Raw genomic sequence first — 26,693 nt, 5'->3', positions numbered from 1 at the left:
GCTTCACGTTAATAAACTTATGAAAATTAATCTGTACTTCTCGTACATATAAATATCCTTCGATAGACATTTAATTTACAGTTCATAGACAAAAGCACTCTATATAAAGAAATTAATATTTTTTTAATAGAAATTCTTAAATATAAAAATGTCTAAATACTTCATAACTAATGAAATTTCTAAAGTACGTAACCAATGCAATTCAATCTTACAAATTCACTAACAAAAGAACTCGTATTTGGTATCTTCCTGGTACATTAAGAATCAGCCCTGTTGCACAAGTATCTTAGAAGATCCTCCGTTCCTTGTTGCTCGAACAGTTATGTAAATCGCGCATTAGATAATTGCCGAAGCCAGGGCATCAGAGCAGTAAATAGATCGATCAGCGGGAGATCTCATCAAGGACCAGCTGGAGTGGAAAAGAATAAAAGAACAAAATACAAGAAAGTACGTCGATGTAGAAGTTATCAGTATATACACGTATTCCAGCTCTCGATTCTACGAAAGGAGAGTACAGGCTAACGGGAGAGTGTCATTTGCTTGGAGATTAATGAGGGCAAACGGCAAACGATCCGTTCGACGGTCGCGATAACGAGATCGAACAATGTTTTTCCGCGTTAACGTAGACACGATAGAAAAGTCACGTTTCCTGTATCTACCGACTCATTCGCCCGATCTATCGGCAGCTGCCCCTAACTTAACGTTGCGAAACGATAAATACGAATTCTCTCTTTTTGTAGTCTTTTATGACGTACGGAATATTTCAGAGTTCAATAGTTTCGATGATAAAAGCCTATCGAACCAGTCCCAACCGATGTATGTACATAAGTGCATGCTTTTTGCAAGGTTAATAGATAACATTACATGCGCATTTCCATTAGTTTCTTTACTTTTAACACGCTACGGATTTCCTATTTTTCGTCCATAAGCGACCACCTGATTACTCTTTCGTAGTCTTTCCTTCTTCAGTTATACATAGTTATATATACTCTTCACTTATACATGTGTATATACTTTATACTAATAGAGCAAGTTCATTTTTCTGCAGTTTTCTATCTGCTTTCCGATACTTCTACGATTTTTCGCACTTTTAACCCCATTTCTCCTAATTTCTTGCTAGTTAAATGAGTGTAAATTATTGCATTCTGTAATACCACGTTGGATGCAAAATGTGATATTATGCAAGTACAATGCAACTGGTAATACAATACAGGATGGGGTGATTCATCATGGAAAAATAATTAGAGGACATAGACTAAAATTTTTTCGTATGTAACTTCGTTTCAGAAAAATGTAGATTTGTTTAGAATAGAGAGATGTTTTACTTTGGATATTTTTCATATTCTTATATGTGATGTACATTTTATATAAACTATATACATAGAGTGATCGATAACATGTGGTAGAGCCGGAAGTGTATGTAATAAATAAAATCATTTTTGAAAAAATTGATTTCAAATATATATATAATATTTATAATAAATATTAAATATATATAACTCTGGTAAGTGTTAACAGACCTCGCTGTAGACTAATATCTCTACCTATATTTGTATTTATTGAATTTAATAGTGAAGGATACATGATGAAATAGGATACTTATATGTGATAAATTTTATTATTTTAGAAATTGTTGCATTGTTTCCTATTTAATTAAATACCAACTGATAAGTTCATATCCTATTCTTCCTATTAAAATTAAATCTTTCTATCTTAAAGTCATTGAACTTGTTACATTGTGTGCTCTCCACTATTGCATTCGATAAATAAAAATATAATCAGAGTTTACAACGAAATCTGCAATACTTATCAGGTAAATACATAAATTCAGCTTTTCGAAAATAGTTCTATGTTTTCACGTACCGTCATCTTCTTTTACATCCTCAATTACACCACAGGTCACCCTATATATAATCTATATTGAATACACAACGTGTGTAATATATAAAATAACCAAAGTGAACATTCATTATACTATTTGGTGTGTGATACATATCTCTATTCAAGTTCCATTTTTTAAATTTCATATAAATTTCATATTCATAAGAATACAGTGTTATATAAACATCTCCAATTTATATTTATTATTTTGTACTTTGAAGACTTGAAACTTAAGATAAGGCTTAAATATTGCTACAAATAAAACCTGCTATTTGTCAAACCAGAACCATAATTCACGAAATGAGTGTAACTTCATATTATGAAGCATATATATGTATTATGGGGTTAACATAAATAGTTCGGTGGTTTAGAGTTCAACAGTTTAAAATAATCCTTTATGATTGGGACACAATTTCATTAATTCGTTTCATTTTTTCAATCGGAACCTATATCATAACTAAGATGGAAATTATAAGAAACATCACGGCAACATAAACGGTCGTTTGTGAACCGTTGTTGAAACGAATCCTTCGTAAACTGCTATTATGTTTGGGAAAGGAATTATAGTGCGTTTGATGACGAGTGAATAGGAAATTTTTTGCTTCAGTGTACATCATACAATAAAGTTGGCTGTGGAGACTGATAAGCTGGAAAACTCCAGGGAGCCCCCAATGAAGCCTCACTTTGTTAGCCCTTATCAGCATCATTAGCCGCTGGCTCAACAACTAACGGAGTTGCATCAGACGTGATGTTTATCCCAGACGATAATTCGAAATCGAGATAAACAAAATTCCCTCCTACTCGTAGCAGACGATTCAAATACTTTCGAGCGGATGCCACCATCCTCAGTTCACTTCGATCTGGCCACGTTCACGTCCGGCAGTCGCCTAACTCTACCGATTAAGCGATCCCTCAACCCCTTCCGAGCTTCGTCCCTTTTCGATGATTTCTATCTATTTCACGAACTTAAGTCATCTGACATTATCATCGGTAGCTTACGTAACTTTTCGTGGATTTTGCAAGCATCTATCCTCTACCTATTCCTTAAGACCAACTTAATTTAAAAACTAGTACCGTAAATTATTTGTCTATCATGCGAATATGTAAACTTAAAATAAGTCGATATTGAAGTTGTTCACGATTTTCAATGAACGTTCGTCGTGTTATTGTTCGGACATTGTATGGAGGCCGGTGCACGAAGCATCAAGAAGTTGTTAGATCTTCACGCGTGAATGCGTTGGCAGTGAGCTGGGAGGGGAAGAAATTCGCGGTTTTAACAAGTGGCGATGATAAGGCGGTATCTGTCTAGCAACGAAGAGGAAACCTTGTCGCTAGACAGGCAGTCGCCAGCCTTGATAGTTTGAGAGAGAACTGATTGTAAGACGAGCGTGGTCTCTGCAATTTGACAATCGTCGGTAGGCTACAGTTGCATTCCAACATGCTGGCGAGGCATTTGCTTTTTATTGCGACCAGACGACATCGTAAGTCAAAAAATGTCTATTTTTGGCTTTTTTTTTCGCTTTTTATTTCTAACTTGCCACAATATGTTCTTTAGTTTAATTATCGGCGTTTTGTTCTTTTTCTGTTCGAGAAGTCGCAGGTTTTAGTTTGCTTAGGAAATATGTATGTATGTACATAGACGCATTGTTACGACAGTGAATTATATTTTTTTGAACTTGTTATTGACATAAGTACTGCCATTGTAAATAGCGAATTTTGCTGATTGTTAAACAATAGATGTTTCGTATTCGAGTGTTAATATCTTTTGTTACAATTTATTTTCGTTGGAATTAATTTCAGTAATAAGTGGTTTAAGCTGGCACATAAATAACATAATTTTTCTGATTGTTACTTTTTATTGTAATAATTTTTATTTATCGGTATTTGTGTTTTATTTTCTCATCACTCTTCTGTTGTCGAAAGTTTGTTCGTGAGATATATACACAAGGAGTTCGCGTTATATGTATGTTTCCATTTAAAAAATTTCCGACGAAGATTGTTATTAACAAGCACATTATGGATTATGCAGAATAAGTACGAATAACAATTGAGACTGAATTTACAAAACATAATATGTTGCTGTAGATGTTTGATTGGTTGCATTTACAATGCATGCATGTTTGGTAACGCATGAGAATAGTTTTGATTGCTCTCATACTCCTGCTATGATTTTAGGATTATTATGTCCCACTTAGTTCTCATTTTGATAAATGAAAGGATTTTTAATGTCTTATTGAAAAGATTTACCATGGCATTGAAACGAGTCTTTCATATATTCTTAATCATATATTCATATATTCTTAAGATTTAAAAATATTCTCAATGATATAGAAAGCCAATTAAATTAAAAACAATCCAAATGATATAACAGGATTAAGCTTAAATCTTTAATGTTCTCAAATATCTCTTCGGTATAATAGACTTAATCTATTCAAGTTTCCTGACACTTTAGCAGGTACAATATCCTTCACTACATCTTACATATAAAACTCCAAATCAAAGGAACAGACATTAACTCTCCTAATCTTTTCTATCGCATTATTTTGTCAGATCTGTTTTAAGTGCATATATTTCATTTTTTTATATACAACACTTTTATATAAAGTAACACGCTCGTAACCAGCGATACATACATATATATGACACTTTAGATTGATTTAAATTTTGTTTTAAGGTGCAAAATGAGTAAATATACAAATATATTTAACTAACACGCGGATTAACACTTCCATAGTTGATTGCGATTTGTTTGTATCTTCGTTTTTAAAACTATATCGCCTTACATACTTCGTATCTGTATTTTCTCCATTATTATTTGATTTAGTTTTATTATATTACAACACTATTATATATGTAAAAAAATAAGGTTTCCTAACCAATCGAATACTATCATAAACAAAGTTACTCCATTTTCTATAATAATTCCTATAAGAGAAATAGGAGTCAAAGGAGTCAAAAATTAGTTCCAAATGTGGAATCGGTTTACTTTTGCAATAATAATTGTGTTCTGACATTTGTATTTCTTTATTAACAACGTTTGATATCAATGAAATTGATAATCATATAATATCAAACGAAACAATTTTATGATTAAGTAATTATATCAGATGAAGATTTGCTAATATGGCTTGCGTGTGAATAGGATATCTTTTCCATTGATAATTAATCTCCGTTTGTATAATGTAAAATAATTTAAATTAACTTTAGAAATAAAACCTGAAAAAAAGAGAGAACACAGAAGATTGATTAAAATCAAATATTTAAATTTAATTTCTCAAAAAATATCTACATATTGGTACAAATACAACAGTGACATTTTCAGTTGTTTTGTGACACTACAAGTGAAAAGTTTTAGTGCTTTCGCTAATAGTGGCATATTTTGTGTCAAGTTAGCTTTATAATGTCACTGAAATGGCCCACAAATATCTCTTTGAAAAATTTAAAAAGTACCTCCTGTAAAATATACATTTTTTGAGTTGTAACATTATCTATGTCAAGCAGTGATGTTATAAAACATGCTCATTCTTGGCAACAAGTGCGATACGTAAACAAATGTAAATAAAACAAGTTGCTATCAATGAATGATTAACTTTTATGAATGTTTACGAAATTTTACAAAATACAGTGTTTCGTTTTGAATTATGTCCGATACTTTTTACAATTTTTCTCTTAATATCTACTTCACGAGAAACCTGTTGCAAAGGGATAAATCTAGCGCAAAAATGTAATAATGATGTGGGGAGACAACGCATTCATAGGCGCACGCTTTCGGAAGTTTGATTCCTGTGAACCTATACTGTATGATTTATACTGTATGATCTATTTATAAATGGTTTTTAGAGTAGAAGAAACGCGTAGATTGTTTTTTCACTTTGATTATTACATACATATTTATTAATACAATGATATAAAGAATATACAGAATATATCTTATGAAGTGTATTTATCTCAATTGTCTTCATTATTTCAAGTAATAAATGAAAACTCTATGCAATAAAAAAATTGCATGATTGCGGGAAGGATGTAACATGGTGGGAATAATTATTATTATTTTATTTATTTTATATCTCACCGGTAACAAGTTATTCGATATCGAATTTTACATTTTTATTAATTTCTTTTTTCGTTTTAACTAGATTTGATCTTACCGGGCGTAGCTTCGAACATGCTTCATAATGGAAGCAATACAATAAAGAAAGTCGAATATTCCTGAAATACGTTTTGAAATAAATAGCATGCCTTTCTAACACGTTCAATGCTTATGGTAATAGAAAATTTTCATACAATATCTACCTGTGATTATATTGAGAAATATAAATTATTATGAAATACTTCTCCATAAATTCGGGATTTTTAGTTCACACGCTATATTTAAGTCGATCGCATGTATAATTTAAAAGTATATGTCGACGTGAATATGTGTGAAATAGGGGTAATCTGACCGATTTCAATGAACTTGAAATATGTTGTTACAGTCAACTTTCTGAACAATTTTTTCTTATACGCACATATAATCGCCATGACGCGTCCCTTGGCTTTAATTTTTAGATACTGGTCTGGTCCAACCTATAATCCATTGATTTTTCTTTTTTATTTATACAATATCAAAAACGATTATATTTCTCATTAATGAGTTAAGTTTAGATTGAGCTGTATAAAAATGTGGACACCTATTCCAGGATGAAGTGGAATCATAAGTTACATTTAATTGAAAGTTTTTGCAAGTATCTTGAAAACTAAGATCCAGCGGCGCAGCGCTTATACACATGTAGTTGTAGGAAAACATTGTTCAGGATGTTACTCATGATAACATAATTCAAGGTCTCTGAAATCTGTTAGGTCGCCGCTATTCCCAATAATTGTAGAAACAATTCTGATTACTTTGTGTAAATATTTATTCCAAAATTCAACTGATGAGACGCTTCACATGTATATTGAACAAGAATGGAACTGTACAGTATATCACGGAATTTATTACAAGAAATCTAAAATATTTAATCTAATATTACCTACTATCATTGTCAATCAACAAACAATTTTACAATACAAATGTAACTTTCTTACTCGGCGATGAATTTTACGATAACACCCATTAAACCCATTAAAGTATTTTCAATACTTAGCACTAAATAACATTTAATATTTAAATAATTTCGCTCTTGTAGATTCATATTGTATTTGTAGCTACTTCCGTTTCGTATCACCATTAAATGCCTTTGATTCTAAATGGCTTCTGATTTAAACTGAAAGATTACAATTTATTTAGCAATGGTGTACGATTTATTAAAGTTTTATAAAATATATTTAAAGATTAGATACAAGTCTTCTGGCACATATTCTTTAAAAAATTTTAATTCATTGACGCAAACATATTCCAGATTAAATCAAATTTCTTGTGCTTTTATTAATAAGTTAAAAGATATTTATCTACTTCCACATTTATATCAAAAGTATTTATTTCTAAGGGGAAATTTAAAAAATAAACACAAATATATTCACACATACAAACACATAAAATTAAGTTTTTAATTTTTGAGGTATGTTCAAAATTATATACATTAGAATAGAAGATGATAAAAATTGATTTTAAATTTAAATACTAACATACTGGTTGACATTGTACGATATAAATGGAATTTTATTACTCTCGTTTATAATCGGTTTCCTGCTAAATACTTTTCGAGTTACGTCACGGAAGATAACCATAGGTCACGTTTCGTTACTTACAAAAGTGGAATTGCGAATCATAGCATGATATATTCCTGTCATTTGATAACCGATTAGCTTATATGTTTGAAGTAATTTTATTTAACTCAATGGCAAGTCACCTCTAATCGACAATGGAAAGTTTCATGATACTTTTGTCCTAATTCTATCCCTTTAATATTCCATCGGAATTTGTATTTTTTTTTTTTTAAGGTTCTAATAATAAGTTGCTTTGCAAGATTTATGTACACGACACAGTCGCAATAAACATATCGCATATCACAATAAACATTTTGCAATTATTTTGTAGATGTTGTTTTGAAAAATTTCACAATTTAATCTTTCCATTTACCCAAAAAAATAGAATTTTTTATTCTTTCTACAATAAAAATATTGGTATATTATTGTTTGGTATCATTCAATTCACATAATTTTTATGGAAAATAATGGTTTCAATTAATATTAAACACACATAAATTATACTTTGCCAAATTTAAATGAATCCTTTATTAAATGTTAAGAGTATGAATGTCACTTTATTTATTATGATAGGTATGTTACTGAAATATATGAAAAAATTCATTTGTAAATTTTTACAACATTCATTTCTTTGCACATTTTAAAGTACATATCTAATTACATTAAATATGTAAATACATATATATTTATTTTTCTCTACTTTATTAACAATGGAAAATTTAAGGATATATAATCAAATTATTACGGTGTTCCGGTATTACATATTTCAAAACTTTATTGACACGAAATGGAATACTTACTAGTTAGTCAAATAATGTTTTTAATGTAGTATTGGTAGATAGTTTGAAAATAATCGAAAGCAAGGGAATTAAATAATAAATAATATATAATATAAAACAATATTTTAGAAGATATTATGATTTATAGAAATCAGTACCAAACAAAAGCCTTAAACCTACCAAATAAAGATATTTCGTTTTTATCCTCATTTTCAAAATAGTAAAATGTCAGTATCATGAATAAATAAATAAATTGCAAATCAAATTTGTTTTCTATCGAAAATACTATCGAATACTTTTTTGTACTTTTTGTCATTCTGTTTTCACTTTTCAGTATTTCAAAAGAATGATTTTTAATTTTTACTTGATTTTCTCTTCTGGCGTATTCTAAATAATTTCATACATATTGTAGAATATTTATATCAAGGCTGTATCATTATTCATAATACCATTGAATAACACTAACCATACAAGTGAATAACACTATGGAATTTCTACAACCAATCTTCTATTAAGGACATCATTCACAAATTTTGGAACAATTCGTTTTCATGTAATAGTATTATATCTTAGAAAATTCAGTTGGGATTATATGACCAGTAACGTAGTATAATTGTAATCAAGGCTTTTGCACAATACTGTAGGATTCTTCATACATACACATCATTCTTCGCTTTTTATTTGGTGTATAACATGAAACACGATGATATTAAAAAGAAAAATTCGTAGCGATATCCTGAATACTCCGTATAACCGAAGAAAAGAAATGTTTCATGGCGCTATCATTTTACATTCTTGATAATCGTCTTGGCTGCCGCATATATCATAGTAGTTACTGAAAAAGTGGAGCAACATGACATGTTGCTCGATAAAAATGAAATCCACTGTCTGATGCTATAGAAACTTACGTCGTTATTAAATCGTTTCAAAGAAAAATATATCTGTCTCGTCAAATTTTATCCTGTAGAATATGATGAACGCAAGGAATAATTAATTATCGTGTGCAGCATTTATCTATAATTCTTATGTTTTTAACGTGTATTTACTGTTTGAGTTATATGAATTGTACCATGAATCATTTATATAAACGTCTATATATAAACGTCTAAATTTATGTAAATTATTGTCTTTTAGTGATATGAAGCAATTTTCGACTATCAATCGTGTTAATGAAAATAATCTCATGATATGCAAAATGTAAATGGACGATAATATTATACATATAAAAAGTTTATTATAAAGATCTTACATAAAAAAGTAAATTAAAAAAAGTTAGTTAAAATTAATGTATACGAGACTTGGCTTTTTAACAGCCACGTTGAATACACGAAGAATATTATACATATATGTATGAAAATTAACTGTTTTACTCTCGATTGGACTAATAAGTTACTAATTATTTAAACAGTAAATGTGGTTGTTTTTGGTAAAACTTAATGTATTATATATTCTTTATAAAATCATTCAGAAAAATATGTTTTTATTACTTATTAGCTAAAAACTAAATTTTCTTAAACGGTAAACAAAATAACATTTTCGTGTTATACGTGTTATTACACGTATTACAACTATTGCTAGACATCGATGGTAGATACTAAGACAAAATATCGTATTATTAAATCTGTTTAGTAGCTTAAAGATTATTGATCAATGTCGTTTTTCTTTATTTCTAAAATATTAAAATAATCTGTCAACCATTAATATAAATTTCATAAGAATCTGCAATAAGTTTAATAACTGTGCAAATAAAAGTGTAATGAAATCCGTCCGTGTAAATAAATAATTTATTAAATTTAGAAATATAGATAAATTAAAAAGATTTTAAATTAATTAATTTTAAAAAGTGCAACGCCTTCAGGCCACTCGATCAATATCCATTATTAATTCTTACATTAATTTTTATATAGTAAAAGGTGCTACCTGTTCGAAAGCAATGACCGTTGAAAAAAATCTGTCGAAACGAAAAAGGACCTGAAAAAGTGTCGAAACTTAATAGGAGAGCAAAAGAAACATAAGAAATTAAGCGGAATATATCGATACTTCGCAGGCAGTGTTCACCAGCTGGAGATTATAGCCATTGCCCATCCTGCTGGCAGACTAGATTAAGTTACTATACAACTTTTTCATATATGTACAATAATGTACATATACGTATATATACATTCTCGTATGTGCTCTTCGTTCTTTTCACCTTTTCTTTTACGAGTCAGAACATATTGGATTACAGAAACTTGCACGTAAACAGTGGATTCGATCACTTTCAAACGGGAGAATTGCTTGTTCTGTAAGTATTAGTATATGCCACGTATATGCATCGAAGAGAGAATTATAATAAAATCCTGTACACGATATACGGGTAAATAACTGCTCCTGTTATCGTTTTCTGTTTCTTCGTCGTTTGTCGAGGTAACGAAATACAATGAACACAAAGAAACGCAAGGAACACATGCAAAATCAATTGATCAATTATTGGAAATACAAATTTTATGTGTGAAATACAAAATTGTATCGCATTATGTATTTTTCTTAAACTTTTATTTAATTTGACTGCTTTCTTATGTTGGATTTTTGCAATTATTCATGTTAGAAAAATATCATCGTTGTAATGTAAATATACCAAATCGTATTATATATACTTCTGTTAATATTTACTGGGTGTCATCAGCGTTTACTGTGAATTACGCGCGTCATAATAAGCAGCGATGTATGCAAAGTTAGAACAAGAACAAGAAAAAATATTGTGTAACAAATAGCAAACGAGTTCAGGTTTCGGCATGTGGTGAAAACGTGTGTGCCTCGACTTTGCCGTGTCGCATGTTAACTGATGCGTGCTCCTTCTTGCCCCTTGTTGTAAGTAGCGCGTAGCACTAACATTCTAGTGACTAACTTCAGATAAGGCACTTCATCCACAATCAATCTTTCATCCGCCATCGACACTAGGATGCACCCGCTTATCAGTAAAACAAGAAAATAATATATTAAAAATTTTACATATGGTGTTTTTAAAATGTTTCATAATACTTTAAGGAGTATATTCTAGTAGCAAAAATGATGGAAAAATATCATGTAAATACAGGTCTAGTTGCAAATACTTTATTTTCGAATTATAATTTTTTGAAGTTAAATATCAAATAAAATTTTTAAAGCTATTAGAGATATGTTTCTTATAATATTGCTTTACAAATATGATCTTTGTAAATGACAAGCTCTCGCTATGCTTATATATTTATTAAAAATTTTAAATATACTTTGTTTTTATCTGGTTTTATCTGAAAAGTTGTGTAGGATAATCTATAAGTGAAAATATAAATAGAATGTGAAAAAAGAATGTGAAATTTAGTAAACGATTTATTATAAAATCTACGTTTCATTCATTTTTCCAAATTATAAGTAGATATTGAACGCAATATAAAACATACATATACAGTGTATAAATAGGAAAAGGTTTACTTATAAATTCAACTAATTGTATTATGAAAAGCTTATAAAAATTATAAATATATAAAACAAATTTCAAATTTTTATTTTGAAAATAATTACAAAATAATTAAGTCGAATTTTGTATAAGATTTTTCCTATCAATTTGTTTACTAGTAAAAGTTTAACTTTTACAAAAGATACATTTTTATATTTTGCTGTAAAATAGAGTAACTTATTACGATAAACACGATTGATTTTTTTTGATATCCTATAATGAAAAATGTCTAGTTACATATTAAATATTTGCTGATAATTTTGTAATAAAATGTTTGCAGCCAAATCTAATGTTTCTTTCATTTTCACTTGATAATTATATGTTTTCAGTTTCATAATAAAAACGTAAAACACTTTATATATCGAAATACGAGAAAATCCAGAAAATTGGATTTTTAAGACTTTATTATGAGAAACACTAAATTACTTACAATTGTGTAGGTTATGCTATGGCAAAATCATATTGATATTTTATTCGAATATATTCTTTAATGAAGAACTTAGAAAAGTTATAATTGAATAACCCATCCAAGCGCTTGGTGCGACATTAAATAATAGAAATGGAAAAAATAAACTTTTTCACTAATATGGATAGTATAATATAATTTTAAAATTGAATAAAATGTTTTAAAAACACTCTTAACTTTACAATTATTACCTAAATATCTATAATTAATTTGTAATTCATATTCGGTGTCATCATTTTAATCAATGCAATCAAATAACACACCACCAAATACCGCATATTTTCATATTTCTCTCGCTACAGCAAGAATTAATCAGCTTGCGACTAATATTTAGAGATCTACTTACAACCTGGGTAGAGGAGCATGCAGTATTTTGTACCGTACATGTGCGTATATACGTACTTATGTGTTACTATATAGTGTATAAGGCTAATTCCTTACTTGTGTGCACCTGTATGTTTATAAATGTGTATATTTCTCCTCCTACTTTTTTTTGTATTCGATCGATGATTAATACAGCGCATCTTGCCATTCGAATGTACATACCGAAGAACTATGTCGTTAAACCTTTATGAGAAATGTATGGTGTGAATAGAACTCATTTTTTATAGAAATCATAGTTGCATTTTGTTATTTGTTCTTTCGGCTCACGTTCACGTTTCACCTGTATTGTATCATATATTGTCCATCCGTCACTGTAAATATTGTAGTTCACCTAAAATCGATCAGTTACTCAAGGCTATATTCTCGACTACGAAGAAACTGGCAATTCTATTTTTTTTCTACAATACCTTCATTTTTGTATTTTATTCGGAGGAGTAGAAAATTTCTGAACTATCGATTCAATAATACTTTTTTAAAATGTTTAGTACTTTAATACTTAAATATAGCTTAAATATTTAATTATTTGAGAGTATCATAATTTATATTATAATTAATATTATAATTTATATTATAATTTATATTTATATTATAATTTTAAATACAGGCGATACGACGTAACTGTTGCCACGATTTTTCGGATACTAAATTTGACAAAAAAATATTTTGGACAAAAATTAATCAACCTTCAATCAGCTACAAATTGCGATATAAGAAATTTTCAAAAAAAAAATTGTTTTTTTAACGGAAACTCAAGATTACCTTTAATATTTTGGAACGATACTGCGTATTTTTGAATCGATATTGTTGTAGCTAATGTTGAATTCAACAAGTTGAACGACCTACTATATCATGACCTAGAAACAGCATATCTAAACCTTGAAATATTGACATAATCGAGGGAAATCTTATTGTTAAAAATTATTTTACTTTGACCAAATCGTACATTTCAAACTGGTGAGCTTCGAAAAGAAAAATGTTAGTCATACGCATATTACAAAAGCAGCATAAACAGCGCGTAAATATAAACATACATTGTATAGTGTAAGAGTACGTTTGTGCGTCCAATTATGATAAATGTTCCAATTATGGTTTACTATTTTCTAACCACAATTCCGAACTATACAGTACTTCTGTTTTTCTGTTTTTTTTTCTTTGTACTGATTACTGCTGCAATGCCGTCACAACGAATTTCTTGACATGTTTAGCGACTACGCTGATGTTTATGCCCCTTTTGTAATATATGTGTGATTGACATTTATCTGTTTGAAACTCACCATTTTTGAAATGTCTAATTTGATTGAAATAAAATAATTTTTAACGATAACATTTCACGATTCATGGTTATTGCAAAGACAAAGTATAGTAGGTCGTTGAACTCGTCTTAACATCAGCTACGAGAGTATGGAATCAAAAGTACGCAATGTTATGTAAAAAAAAAATCAAGGTGGCCGTGACTTCTTGTTAAAAAAGCAATTTTTTTTAGTTTCTTACATCGTAATATGCAGCTAATTGAAAGCTGATTAACTTTTATTCACATCTTTTTGTCAAATTATCAGCAGCGCCTGAAAACTCCTGGCGACAATTATATGGACAGCAATAGCATTTTAATTAATAATATTCTACTTTATGTAGTGCATTATTGAAAATTTTGAAAAAATTATATTTGAAAATTTGCATTTTTCGTTTACATAAAATACATAAGAGACAAATTTCTACTAATGAATAATGTAAAAATCAGTTTTGTTAATAATATAGAATTCAATTTTATGTTATATAATTTTTTATCCTTTATATGTTTGAGGTAATATCGTACAAAATATGATATAAATCATATATATATAATAAAATAAATCGATAGCCGAAGTTTCATAATTTCGACAAATAAGAGAAAAGATACCAAAATAGTTATTCAAATCGTTAAGTTCTAATAATACGATGTTTGTGTATAACTTTCTCATAAAATGTTTACAACCAAACTTAATACTTTTTTTTATATTAGTCTTGAAGTTATATGTTAACAGTTTGTCGAGATTCATATATAATTTACGTATACGTTCAGGATTATATCTCAGTGGCCTTGAAAATTAATTGATTTTAGACAGACTCTAGTCATTATTCAACTCCAACCTGTCCCGATACCTATCGTTTACCTTCTCTCTTTTTTTATTCACTCTCGTCTCTATGTTCGCACTCGTGCACTTAGTCCGTGTACATAAGCACATTAGTTTTAGAGAAAATAAATGCACCTCACACGCGTGTGGCAATCTTGCTAATAGCTCATGTACATATCGTAGTACTATAGTTCATGTTATGGTGAGTACATTTTGTTTTTAACTCCATCAAGAAAAACTCGGGTCCGATATAGAATGTTCGAATGTTCGAATGTACATTCAATCAAAGAGAATAGTAATTTTCAATTTTTTCATAGGTACTAACGAAACCAAAGTTAAAATATTTCAGGATCACCAAAAAAAATATAGTAAAGTATTCGAACACTTGCAAAGACCTTTTATGAATGTGTTATGTGTAGTATACGAAACATTTCGAAATTTAATCTAATAATAATATATGTATAATAATATATGTATCTAATAATATATGTATAAGATACAACATTATTATTACAATAATTGTGACATAAATATACACCGTATAATAATGTATAATGATTTGAAATACTCTCAGAACTATTTTTGCATGATAACATTTTTATAACCATAGGACGCGTACCACTGGTTGAAAACCGCTAAAACAGGTTATTATAATCTTGTTCTATCATTTTTTTTAAATTAAATATGATTCATGGAAATTACGAAGTTGCATTCTATATCGGACTTGAGTAATTGATCGACGAGTTACACTTTTCTCGTGTTTTTGTCGAATGCTTGCATATGTAAATGTATCTTTGTATCGTGCTTGCTTCGCTTTAATCTTACTAACGATAATGCTATTAATGAATTAATTTATCTTTTAATTTAGAGTCATTTATCATGGATTATTTAAAAAATTTAAATATCGTTTGTATTGACGTGAATATATAATATTAATATGAAAATCAAGAAGATGAATTACAAAAATAATAGTTTTTTGCACTGAATCGAAACTGACGGTAATATTTATTAACAGGAAGATTTTCAAAAAATTTAGAAACAAATAATACGTGCAATTTGTGTGATAATTAGTATCAATTAAGCGAATGTCTAACAAGTAGCATATACGATCTAATTCTATTTAAAGCTTAAACAAGATCTTCTTATGTTTTATTCAAATTAATCGCATTACCTAAAAAACAACTTGAATATAAAATTTGTTATTTAGTTGATTTGACCTATTCTTTCAAGTTTCCCTGCTGTTCTCTATTAAACAATTTTGTCTTCAAGTCATTTGTATTTCAGTCACTAAGTCATTTAAATTATGAAAACGTGTTATTTTACTTGACTTTAAACATTCTCTGCAGTTTCCAATGAAATTTTAATTCTTACAACTATTCCTTGACTCGAAGGAAACAATTCTTAGATAATGTGCAGTTTATCGTATAAATTATATTTATCATACATTTATACATACAGAACTTCGTCTATATGAATTAAACGAAATTTTAATTAATGCTTTATTAATTATACCTTTACCGATTGATATCTGGATATGAATTTTTACTATACGAAAAATCATAGATAGTAAGGAGAATCAGTAACCTATTATAGTAATTTCATTCATATAAACTCTTTATCTCTCGACAAATTCATGTAAATGCAGTTTTACTATGATGTTATTCCTATTTCATAGTTTTTCTACATATTCTTCAGCCTAATTTTAGGTATTCATTTTTAATTACATGTTCACGTACAGTAAGGATATTTATATTCAAATGCCCCTAAGTGAAGAAACTTGATTTATATACATTGCATCTCATAAATATAATTTTCAATTCTCTACAACATGATAAAATCTAATTAAAATTATATGTATATACAAAGTCAAATAGTTGAAATTATTGAAAATTAGAGGATAATTAATAAAATATTCTGTTATGCTTGTTCTATTATGAAACGAATATAAATTGGATTTCAATTGCTTTTGTTTGTCTTAGTCGATAGAATTTATCCCTTAAAGAAAATTTGGAGAAAAAAGAAAAACAAATTGTTTCTCAATATAACTTCAAACATTGCAAACTTCGTTCCTTATCACATTAATCACGACACACAAGAATTAGAAATTTTTTGACGATTTTATAGCTATGAGACGCAGTGTATGTTATATGAATTATTTTTTCCGCGACAGATTTATACAGACGAAGTTCTACTGTAAAGTTATTCTTATTTCGTGTTTTTTTCATCCATCTCCTCCATTTTAACTTGACTTTAAGTCAAGTAACTTATCATGTGGGAAGTTTCTGAAGAACTGCGACATAAAAATGTAAAATAATATCGAGAAAGCTTATGTCTATACACAATGCTCTTTGTCTATACACAATTATTGTAGATACTTACATGTATAACTAAAATAGAATTCGCATGAAGTTTCAAATGCTTAATGATAAAGAAAATACAAGCTTGAAATTAGATTACTCGAATTCAAATATCTTGAATAATTATTAATCTCTACTACAGCAAGGCGTTAATATCTGCAAAACTCTTATAATTAATCGTTAGATAATACAAAATTAAGCTAAATCTGAAATTGCAATTTAGCACGAATAAGGGAAATGATTAATTATTTTGTTTCAGACAATACACTATTGGCAATAGACTCGGTGCCCTCTCATGGGATAGTCCAACCTCCACCTTATATTTCACCTCCTAAACTCGATGAACCTCAGAAGCAGAAAATCCAAGAGATCTTGAAGGCCCCTCCCACATGCCAGAAGATACAAACGTGTGAAAAGCAACAGACGACTGTCAACTATGGCCAACAGTCAGCTCATCCTCCGAATATTTACGCTCGTGACCTTCGAAGAAATCTGTGCAACAGTAACGATAAATTTTTCGAACAGAGTAGAACATCACATTATAACGACTTGCAACACGACTGTGACCAACGTCAGATCGTGTATATGCAAAGTGCCAGAAACCAGCAATACTATGCGTCAGGAAAAGACGTTAGTCGACAATTTTACACGCTACCATCGAGAAGACTACAGAGGGACGTCGAACCACCTCGAAGCGTCACACCGGATATCACGAGGGGTCTTGGACGGAGTTCGTTGAGTACGATGCATGTGATTGCCAGGCATGGCCAGAAGGTGATGGTAGAACAGGATCCTAATCGCCATAGCTCTCAGATGGAATTGAGTAAAAGAACATCAGAAATCATCGAAATGGAGAACAGATTAATGCAAAGTCAGGAGCAACAACCGATTGTGGATTTCAGAAATAGGTGGGTAACGGTTAATTGGCTAAATAGATGTGACAATACAGCAGAGTCTTAATTATCGGAATGAAGAATCAACTGGAGATTGGCTCAGTTTGACACGTGATATTTGATATTCGACAATTGAACAAGAATAAGAATTGAAACGAATTCTTGCACCTTTATTCACAAGTTTCTATTTTTGCCGAATATCAATACTTACCAAATAGTTCAGAATAAACAATTTTTTCTCATACGAAAACAAAATTACTCGGTTATAATTATCGAAAACGATCGATTATTCAAACGGTGTATGTCATACTTACTTCGGATAATTTCGAGATTCTATTATAAATGTGGCAACTAGTACGGAAAGTACAATAGATAAACAATAAATTTACTGTATAAATGGATTTAAAAGTGAATTTCATGATCAGTACAGGAAACACGGTCAACAAATAATCTAGAATTTTCATGAATATCTTTATTTTCTATATTTTATATAGAAACTTTTATGTTTATTTTGTTATAATCTAAGAATAAAATATATTTTTTATATTTCATAATATTTTTATGTTTCTATATTTTTATAAGATCTTTTTAAGAGTGAATATTTGAAAATGTATATTTTCATTCATTATACACAATGAATGTGACATTATATTACGTGTGACATATTATAACGTTATATACATTATATAGTTCATTAAAGAAGTAATTTATAAAGAAATAAAAAGGATATGAACTATCTGAATGAAATGACCAATAACAATATAATATTTTACTGTATTATTTTCGAAAAAAGAAGTTACAAATTAACAGATAATTTTTAACTTATATCGTGAAAGTAAATAAGAATAAGAAAAGTATTGTATAAAATTTGTTCTAAATTTTAAGGGAAATATGTAATATGATATAAACGATGTCAGATATAGCAATATTGTAAGAAATAGAAGTAAATTTTACTTTCATGACATGTTAAATTTATGAATCGCTTTTAAATGGTGTCTTTTCCGGGTCTTTCGCATCTCAGCTCTTTTACAATATCATCCACCAAAGGATTAAAATAACGCAGTAATATTTTCTTAAATTCTCAAACGTATGTAGTAAATGTAAATAAGTTCATAGTATGCGTAACTTATCGATGTTCATAATAAAATAATTCAAAGACATGAAAAGAAAACACTAAAAGGAATTCATTCTAAACTCGAATCTTCTTTTTCTTCACCCAGATTCGCAACACCATTAGGGCTAACAGCGCTTGGATATCGATTCTTTGCGTCCTCGCCTGTTCGTGATCCCGTTACGAAGTCTCCTAGTGCTGATGCGTTAAAGTACAATCCAATTTCTCCGATCGGGCACGGCTACGGTAATAGTTTCAAGTCGTCCACGCCGACTGGACGTAGTATGCCAACTGTTGCCGAACGTTTGGCTCAAACCGCCAATAACTCGTTGTCGATGTCCAACTCCGGGAGAAGCACTCCTGTTCAAAGTTCGTCTGGTCGAAGTACACCGACGAACTTGATTCTTTCGCCGACGAAGAGCACCATGTCCAACGAAGAACTATTCGCTGCAATACATAAATCGAAGAAAAGGCTGAATATTAAGGAAGATAACGAAAATTCCTCTCCCTACGGATCGACCAATTCTTTGGTAAAGATGATATCTGGAAGTAGTAATAGCTGGAGTTCCGAATCACAAAAAACGTCGGTATGTAGAAATATGACAAATTGAATTGATATGGTTGATATGCAATATATATACTAAGTTACCTGCAAGTTAAATCGATCAACTCCATTTTCTGTTATCATAATTTCATTATATAAGTACACGATTAATATTCAATTCTCAGAAAACAAGTTACTTACTTTCAAAAGTTCATGTACTCTACGATGATAAATACTAAATTCTTTGTACTGGATAATGATATATATATATATATGGAAATTTTTAATGATGACTATGATCTTATTACTCGTTATTAATAAGGCTTGTTTACTAAAATTGACTCATTTATTTAGTCATATTGCGACATTTGAGTCATTTTCTCAAACATAGATGCAAACAAGTTTTGCTAGTCATTTTTTAAAATATTAAACTAGTCTGATGCACTTTGAGGATCATTGAAAGTGTGGTTTCAAGTCATACAATAATTTCTTAGAAATACAATAATCTTACTTTTGAATCCAAAATATCTGTGCGACATAACAAGGAAGTATAATATAGACAATACGTGAAAAGTATCGTTACCAAATTTATTTCCTCATATTTGATGTTTCTTCATAATGTTACAATAGTATTGTTTTACTCCAACTTTTTATAAGATGAATTGCATATTCTAAACATAAAGTTACTCGCACAACGCACGATTTAACCACTCAAAGAACTAAGTCAATATAATTAAACTACATATTAGAAAGTTACGTATCACTTTTATTAAATCAGTAATACACCTTATAAAAAAGTTACGGTATTATTGAGAATAGGAGCAACCTCGTTGGTTTCATTGACTTTTAAATATGTTGTCACGGTCAACATTTTGAATAACTTTTATTACATTTACATTTATATTTGCGACTACACATATAACTTCCGCACTGCTTTGCTGTAGCTTTTTAGATATATGCTACTCTGATTCAACCTATAATCCATTTATTTTTCTTTTTATTTAGTTTAGGTCGGGCTACATAAAAACGCGGCCGTCTATTATGAGAATGAAGTGTGATCGTAATCTAAACTTAATTAAAGTTTTCTGCGAATATCTCGGAAAGCAAGGTGGAACGGCGGTTCTATGCATTAGAAAACATTGTTCAGAATGTTGACCTTGACAACATATTTCATTAAAATCGGTGAAATTGTTTTTATTCCTGATAATTATTACATCACCACATCGTATCTTTGTGTGCAATATATTTATTTATTAACATATGAATAACTTGTAACAAAGTATGTTGTCCTGATAAAATATCAAAATAACTACGAAGGAGAAAATTGTTTAAATAGTTTCATTATTCTAAATAATTCTGTCACAAGATTGTTTTACTTTTAAAATCACTCCTGATTATAGTCTTTTTGACATAAAATACATTACGTTGGAGGTAAAATTCAGTAGAATTTTATTTTTGCAACAACAACCTTGAACAATCGTCATAATTACCATATGTTCATACTTCGTACGATTTTCACCAAAATTCGAATAGTAAAAATTTGTTAATTCACTGTATGTGTTCCAATATCTATGTTGTTATTCTCAGCTTTTTTATTATGCAACTAATGTGTTGCTTTAGTTAAAATGTCCTATCTAGTATTTTTTCCAAGATATGTTGAAATATTTGGAATTCTCTCCATGTTTAGCTTTTAAGTGAAGTCGAGTTGTAATTCATAGAAATTCGTAGAAATTGTATGATACGAAACAAAGAAGGCATAAATAACAATAAAAGTTTTCTCAAATGTTACGAAATAATATCAATCAGTTAATCTTATTCACCCCATTTTAGGCAACACAAAACGTTCAACCATCCTCGCCCGCCACATCGCGACTGGACTTCAAAAGGCTGCTCCTTCAGCAGAGCGTGAAGACCGGGCCCGTAAGGGTCTCGGCGACAGAGCAGCTGAAACTATCACGACAGCAGAACCAACAGCAGCAATCATCAAACGTCCAACAAACGACTTCGTTGGCCAAAGTCCTTAGTCCTCGCTCAGTCTGGAGATTTCAAACGCCACGAACGGATGTACTGTCGTCTACGATAATCGAAGACACAGCTGCCGAGGAAAAGGCCATGAAACCATCTCCAGAGAATACTTCTCCCGTGTTAAGACTGAACGTTAGGCGACAATTGGATCTCTGTGGCGATGAAAGCAATAAAGATTCCATCGCGTGTAACGACAGATTAAAATTTTCTAATATAGAATCTTCAGATACAAAAGCTCCTGATATAATAGAAACAGAATCTTCCAGTAAAAATGTACAAACAACAAACGCGCAACAAGCATTCACAAAGAATTCCACTGTGAATAACAATAATAATCGTGAGATCAGTGCTTCAGTTCCTTCATTTCCAAGTACTCTACCGCCCGTTTCAATTACTTCAGACACGCATTCGCAAAGCAAGACTACCAATTTTACAACGATCTCGTATCCTGTAAATTGTTCGCAACTTACCCCTTCGTGTCAGCAAGCGATAAGCGCTTTTGAGTCGAGAAGAATTAGCAATCAACTAGCTAGGGCCCAGTTCTTATCTGGTACATCGACGAATCAGGAACACCATGCTTATGCGAAGAATATGTTCCGCGCGAGATCAGAGTCCCCTCAGAATCCTACAATGCAAAACGTCGCTCGTAGTCCTAGTGTTCCGACCCTGGAAACTGCTCTGTGATCGCAACATGCATATTACGTGTTTGTGTTAGAAATTTGAAATATTTTGGATCAGACTATATACATAAACAGTTCCTTTCTGTTAATTCTTTGCGCTTGGAAAGTATTTTAACATCTCTTTTTGTCAAGTCGATAATTAAAAATTTCAGAATTTACGAGAAAAAGTGTATGATTGCTTTATTTACGTTTGCATCAATTAAGAAATATTAATTAGTATCATTTATTCTTCAATATATTAATGTGTGTATACTATTGCCCGTAGTTTACGAGAAGCTTAATATACAATACTTAGGATAGACATAAATGAATGTTGTAATTACGAATCGAATTTGATATTTATTAACCACGTGTACTATAATGAAGACTAAATTATATTCTTTTCTGAAGATTTTATACAAACGTATTTTATTAAAACTTATTTTAAAAGTTTGTGTCTTATGACTCACGGAAGGAAGTGTACATTTATATTTTATAGTGTCTTAAAAGTAATATTTTCTCAAATTGTCCAAATAATTACGCGAAATAATAATTATGGAATGAAATTCACTCCAAAATAGATAAATTGCCTTCTACAATGAAATTTTCTTCGAAACTTTTATTAAAAAATATCAAGATAATTATTGATTATCTAGATTCTTATCGTTATTTGCAGACTTGATTTCTTGTTAAATATAGCGCTTGTAAAATTTACATAACGAAGAACATATTTTTCAGAAGGAAGAACATATTTTTAAATATAAAATTCATGATTAATAATTTTGTGAATTGAATACATTGCAATTCATGATAATAATAATAATTGTGTGATATCGTATTGTTCATCGATTGTACTTTTGTTGCTAGATGCGAAACTTCATTAAATTTTTGGAGTTATTCTCGACTTAATCACGTTTTTCTATTGTTAAAGAATATTTTATCAATATACAAGTGTGATTGTTCAAGGTGTCATTGTCAACATTATTAACATTATGATTTCTTCTGTCAATTTTATGTTAAAGTATTTCTTAAAACGTTGTTATATATTATATTATTGAAACGAAAGTAGGATTGAAATTGAGATTAGCTGTAGAAAAAAATTATGTGCTTTTATAATCGAAATGTGTCTTCATCTTTAAAAAGTTGATAAAATCTTGATCATTCAAGTATTTCTCATTTCGATTAATATTTATTTCTTTTGTTCCGACACTTTCCCATTTTGAGCATATTGATATAATGATCAATTTTGATGATTTTAATGATCTAGTGGTCATTTTCGATGATGATGATTTTCTACAATTAATAATTGGTGCAGCTAGATTTCGAAATTTTATTTTCGCTAAGGGACGACTGGTTTTTGGAGTCAAAATATCGTTTGAAATATCTCTAATGATGATAATGGTTTTTATACATTTTGTAAGAGTAAAAGAATAATTTCAGTAATTTCTGCGTAATTTTTATTAAAGTGAAACACGAAGAATACGTAATTTTGAGTAGAGCTCTTCGCTGCCATTGCATTCATACAGAAGTTTGAATCATACAAAACTAAATTAGTGATAATTTAATAATTAATTACCTATTTTATATAAATAGACAAAAAAGAACACACAGAGGTGTCTTAATTCGAAGTACTTCTGTAAACTGTAGAAGTAAAAGCACAATTATTTTCTAAAGCTAATAGCATCGTTATACTTGTTTCTTATACTTCTGCAAGGGTATGTTTCATATATGTATCTGGTTCATTATAACTTACATCAAATGAAAATTTCCCTGCAGATACGATTCAGAGCTATGATTAAAAACATAGAAACCAATTAATATAGGTTAATGCAAAAGTTCATTTGTTTCTGTATATGAAGTTTCAAGTAAGAAAAAAAGTCATACTTCACTCATACTTCAATTTGTCTTAAGAAATATACTTTACTTTGCTATCATTTTGTCACATAGATCATATGGCACTGATAATTATTGCTATCCTTAATTTTTTGTTATTTAAAAAAGACATACTCCTAATAGTGCGTCTAGAGTCCAGATCGATCGAACAGATGTCCGCCCTTCTCCCACTCTAATAAAATTAAGAAATAAAAGTGGAAACGTGTATCTGTCCATGTTTTCTTGACGTACACGAGCGAACATATGTGGAGATTGCACGCATACATCATGAAAACATGAACAGATTATATATTTCCACTTTTATTTCTTTATTTTTCTAGAGTGGAGAGCGATCGAGCATTTGTTCACCTGCTGTAAATATACTATAATACTTTCCACGCGACTGAATAAATGAGCAAACGAACTTTTGCGTTGACTTAATGTAATAAGTGATCGTTCGTACTGCATTTGATTAAGAATTCCTTTGTTAGAAAAGTTAGAAAAAGGACAATAATTTATTAAAACCTATTAGTGTGATGTCAAATTTAAATTAGTATTATACAGTATTGGATAGCTTCATTGATGCGAAAATAACACGTCGAAACATTGAAAGTTGAACAGAATCGCATAAGAATCGATAATAGAAATACTATTGATTCATATTGTTGATATTAACTTAAACTGTTAATATCATGTAATTGATATCGAAAACTTTCATAAAACTTGGATTCCTATAAATTATTCTATTAATATATAAAATGCTAATTCGCTGAAAGCAATAAATCACAATGCAAATAATCTTTTCGATAATTTAAAGTGTAATATAAGCACATACATATATCTTATGTTTTGTGCTGACTGTATTGAAGAACATTTGCTGAAGGGAAGCTCATAACTAATATATAAAATAAAGACTATCATAAACGTTTGTATATGAACAAATATTTAAGAGGAGCAATCTTAATTCGCAATATTCTTATATTTACAACTATTCGCTATTTAGAAATAGGCTGTATATATTTATGCAGATTCATATTTTTTCAAATACAGATAAAATATCCCAATTTGAATAAAAGTATGTTTTATTTTCTATATGTATATACAGTCTAATTATCATCGCGTGTTCATCATTTTCCTGTTTTCTCTTAAATGAAAAACTATGTAGCACAAGAATTTTGTTTCCTTTTCTGTTCTTTTTCTAGGAACAAACATATTACAGGAAGTTCATAATCATTATTTGGTCATTTAATACAATTTATTCCTAATATATTAATTTATTCTTTATAGAAAAAATATTAGCAAGACCCTAAATGTACGTAGGAGTCTGTAAATAGCACATAATATTTGTAATTCAAATAAACGCATTCTGCCTGAAAAAATCGCTTGCTTATCTAGTCGGAGTAGTTTGTCATTCAAAATTCCGAATGTTCTTCGCATTTTTTCTTATTATTCGTAATCGTGGAAATAACGGGCATATAGAAAACGTATTATAGCCAGTCGGCATATAACAGGAATTAAGCTTTATGATTTATCGAATGAAGAATAGTAATATATTTAAAGAGGACTAACGCATAGATTTACGACAGAGTTGCCTTAATTAAATTATTGTGAGCTATGTCAAGATGCTCCGTTGAGCATTCATGAAATGAACAATGACGTTAGATTTTAAGCTGAACTTTTGTACTTTGCTCAGAATAAAAAACAGAAGCATCCTTCATTGGAGTGTGTCATAAACAATCTTTTTTCATCAAAAACCTCCTTTTTTTATAATTAATATTATTTTTTCTGGCCCCTTCCACTTTTTCCTTTTTCACAAATAATATTATAACATACAGTGAACGAATTATTACTTCTGACTTTTTCTTCTCTCTTTTTCTTATTTATTACAGTTTAGTATTCCATCAAAATCCAATCTTTGATAAAATTATTAAAAGAAAGAAAATATAATACTATATGTAGTTATTTATGTAGGAATGTAGTATAGTGCAGTATCGTAAAGAGATTGCCTAGGAGATATCGGGTGTGTGTTGTCAGCGTTGTCAAGGAGTGTTGTCAGCATATTAAAAAGAGAACCATTGTAACGAAAGTGATTAGTGACGAATTGTGACTGCGTAAACATCGATTGACGGAGTATCAAACGATATTGTAACAATCATACCGTTACCAAACCTACTAGCACTATACCATTTCCTATATGTATATATAAGAAAATATACTATAAAGAGACATGTTCGTCGTATTATATTAATAACAATAAGTACTATTTTAAGGTTTTAAAATAGTTTTCTACTTTAAGTAATAGAAAAAAGAAAAGATAAAACACTTTTCTCTTTATCTTAAATTGTCTTCTTGCAATATTATAAGTTGTTTATAATAATAAAAAAAAATCATCATCTTCAACTATTTCCAAAAATCACTTTATGAATGAAATATAAAAGTAATTAAAAACTT

The 26,693-nt window shown here is 29.6% G+C and overlaps 1 protein-coding gene across 3 annotated transcripts in view; it reads left to right on the top strand.

The window, feature by feature from the left end:
* The window catches only part of Gukh (NHS actin remodeling regulator GUK-holder), a 196,397-nt gene extending 170,421 nt beyond the window's left edge, over nt 1–25,976 (top strand). For all 3 annotated transcript variants that reach the window (XM_072014506.1, XM_072014499.1, XM_072014516.1), the window contains 3 exons: nt 17,398–18,046; nt 19,252–19,729; nt 21,517–25,976. In XM_072014506.1, the coding sequence (XP_071870607.1) occupies nt 17,398–18,046; nt 19,252–19,729; nt 21,517–22,395 (2,006 nt within the window). In that variant the 3' untranslated portion in view covers nt 22,396–25,976. The remainder of the gene's footprint in view (nt 1–17,397; nt 18,047–19,251; nt 19,730–21,516) is intronic.
* The last annotated feature ends 717 nt before the right edge of the window (nt 25,977–26,693 follow it).

The sequence above is a fragment of the Bombus fervidus genome, chromosome 2, assembly GCF_041682495.2.
Source record: "Bombus fervidus isolate BK054 chromosome 2, iyBomFerv1, whole genome shotgun sequence".
NCBI classification, from domain to species: domain Eukaryota; kingdom Metazoa; phylum Arthropoda; class Insecta; order Hymenoptera; family Apidae; genus Bombus; species Bombus fervidus.
Note: the sequence above shows the minus strand (reverse complement) of the source record. Positions and strands in the feature narration are given on the sequence as shown.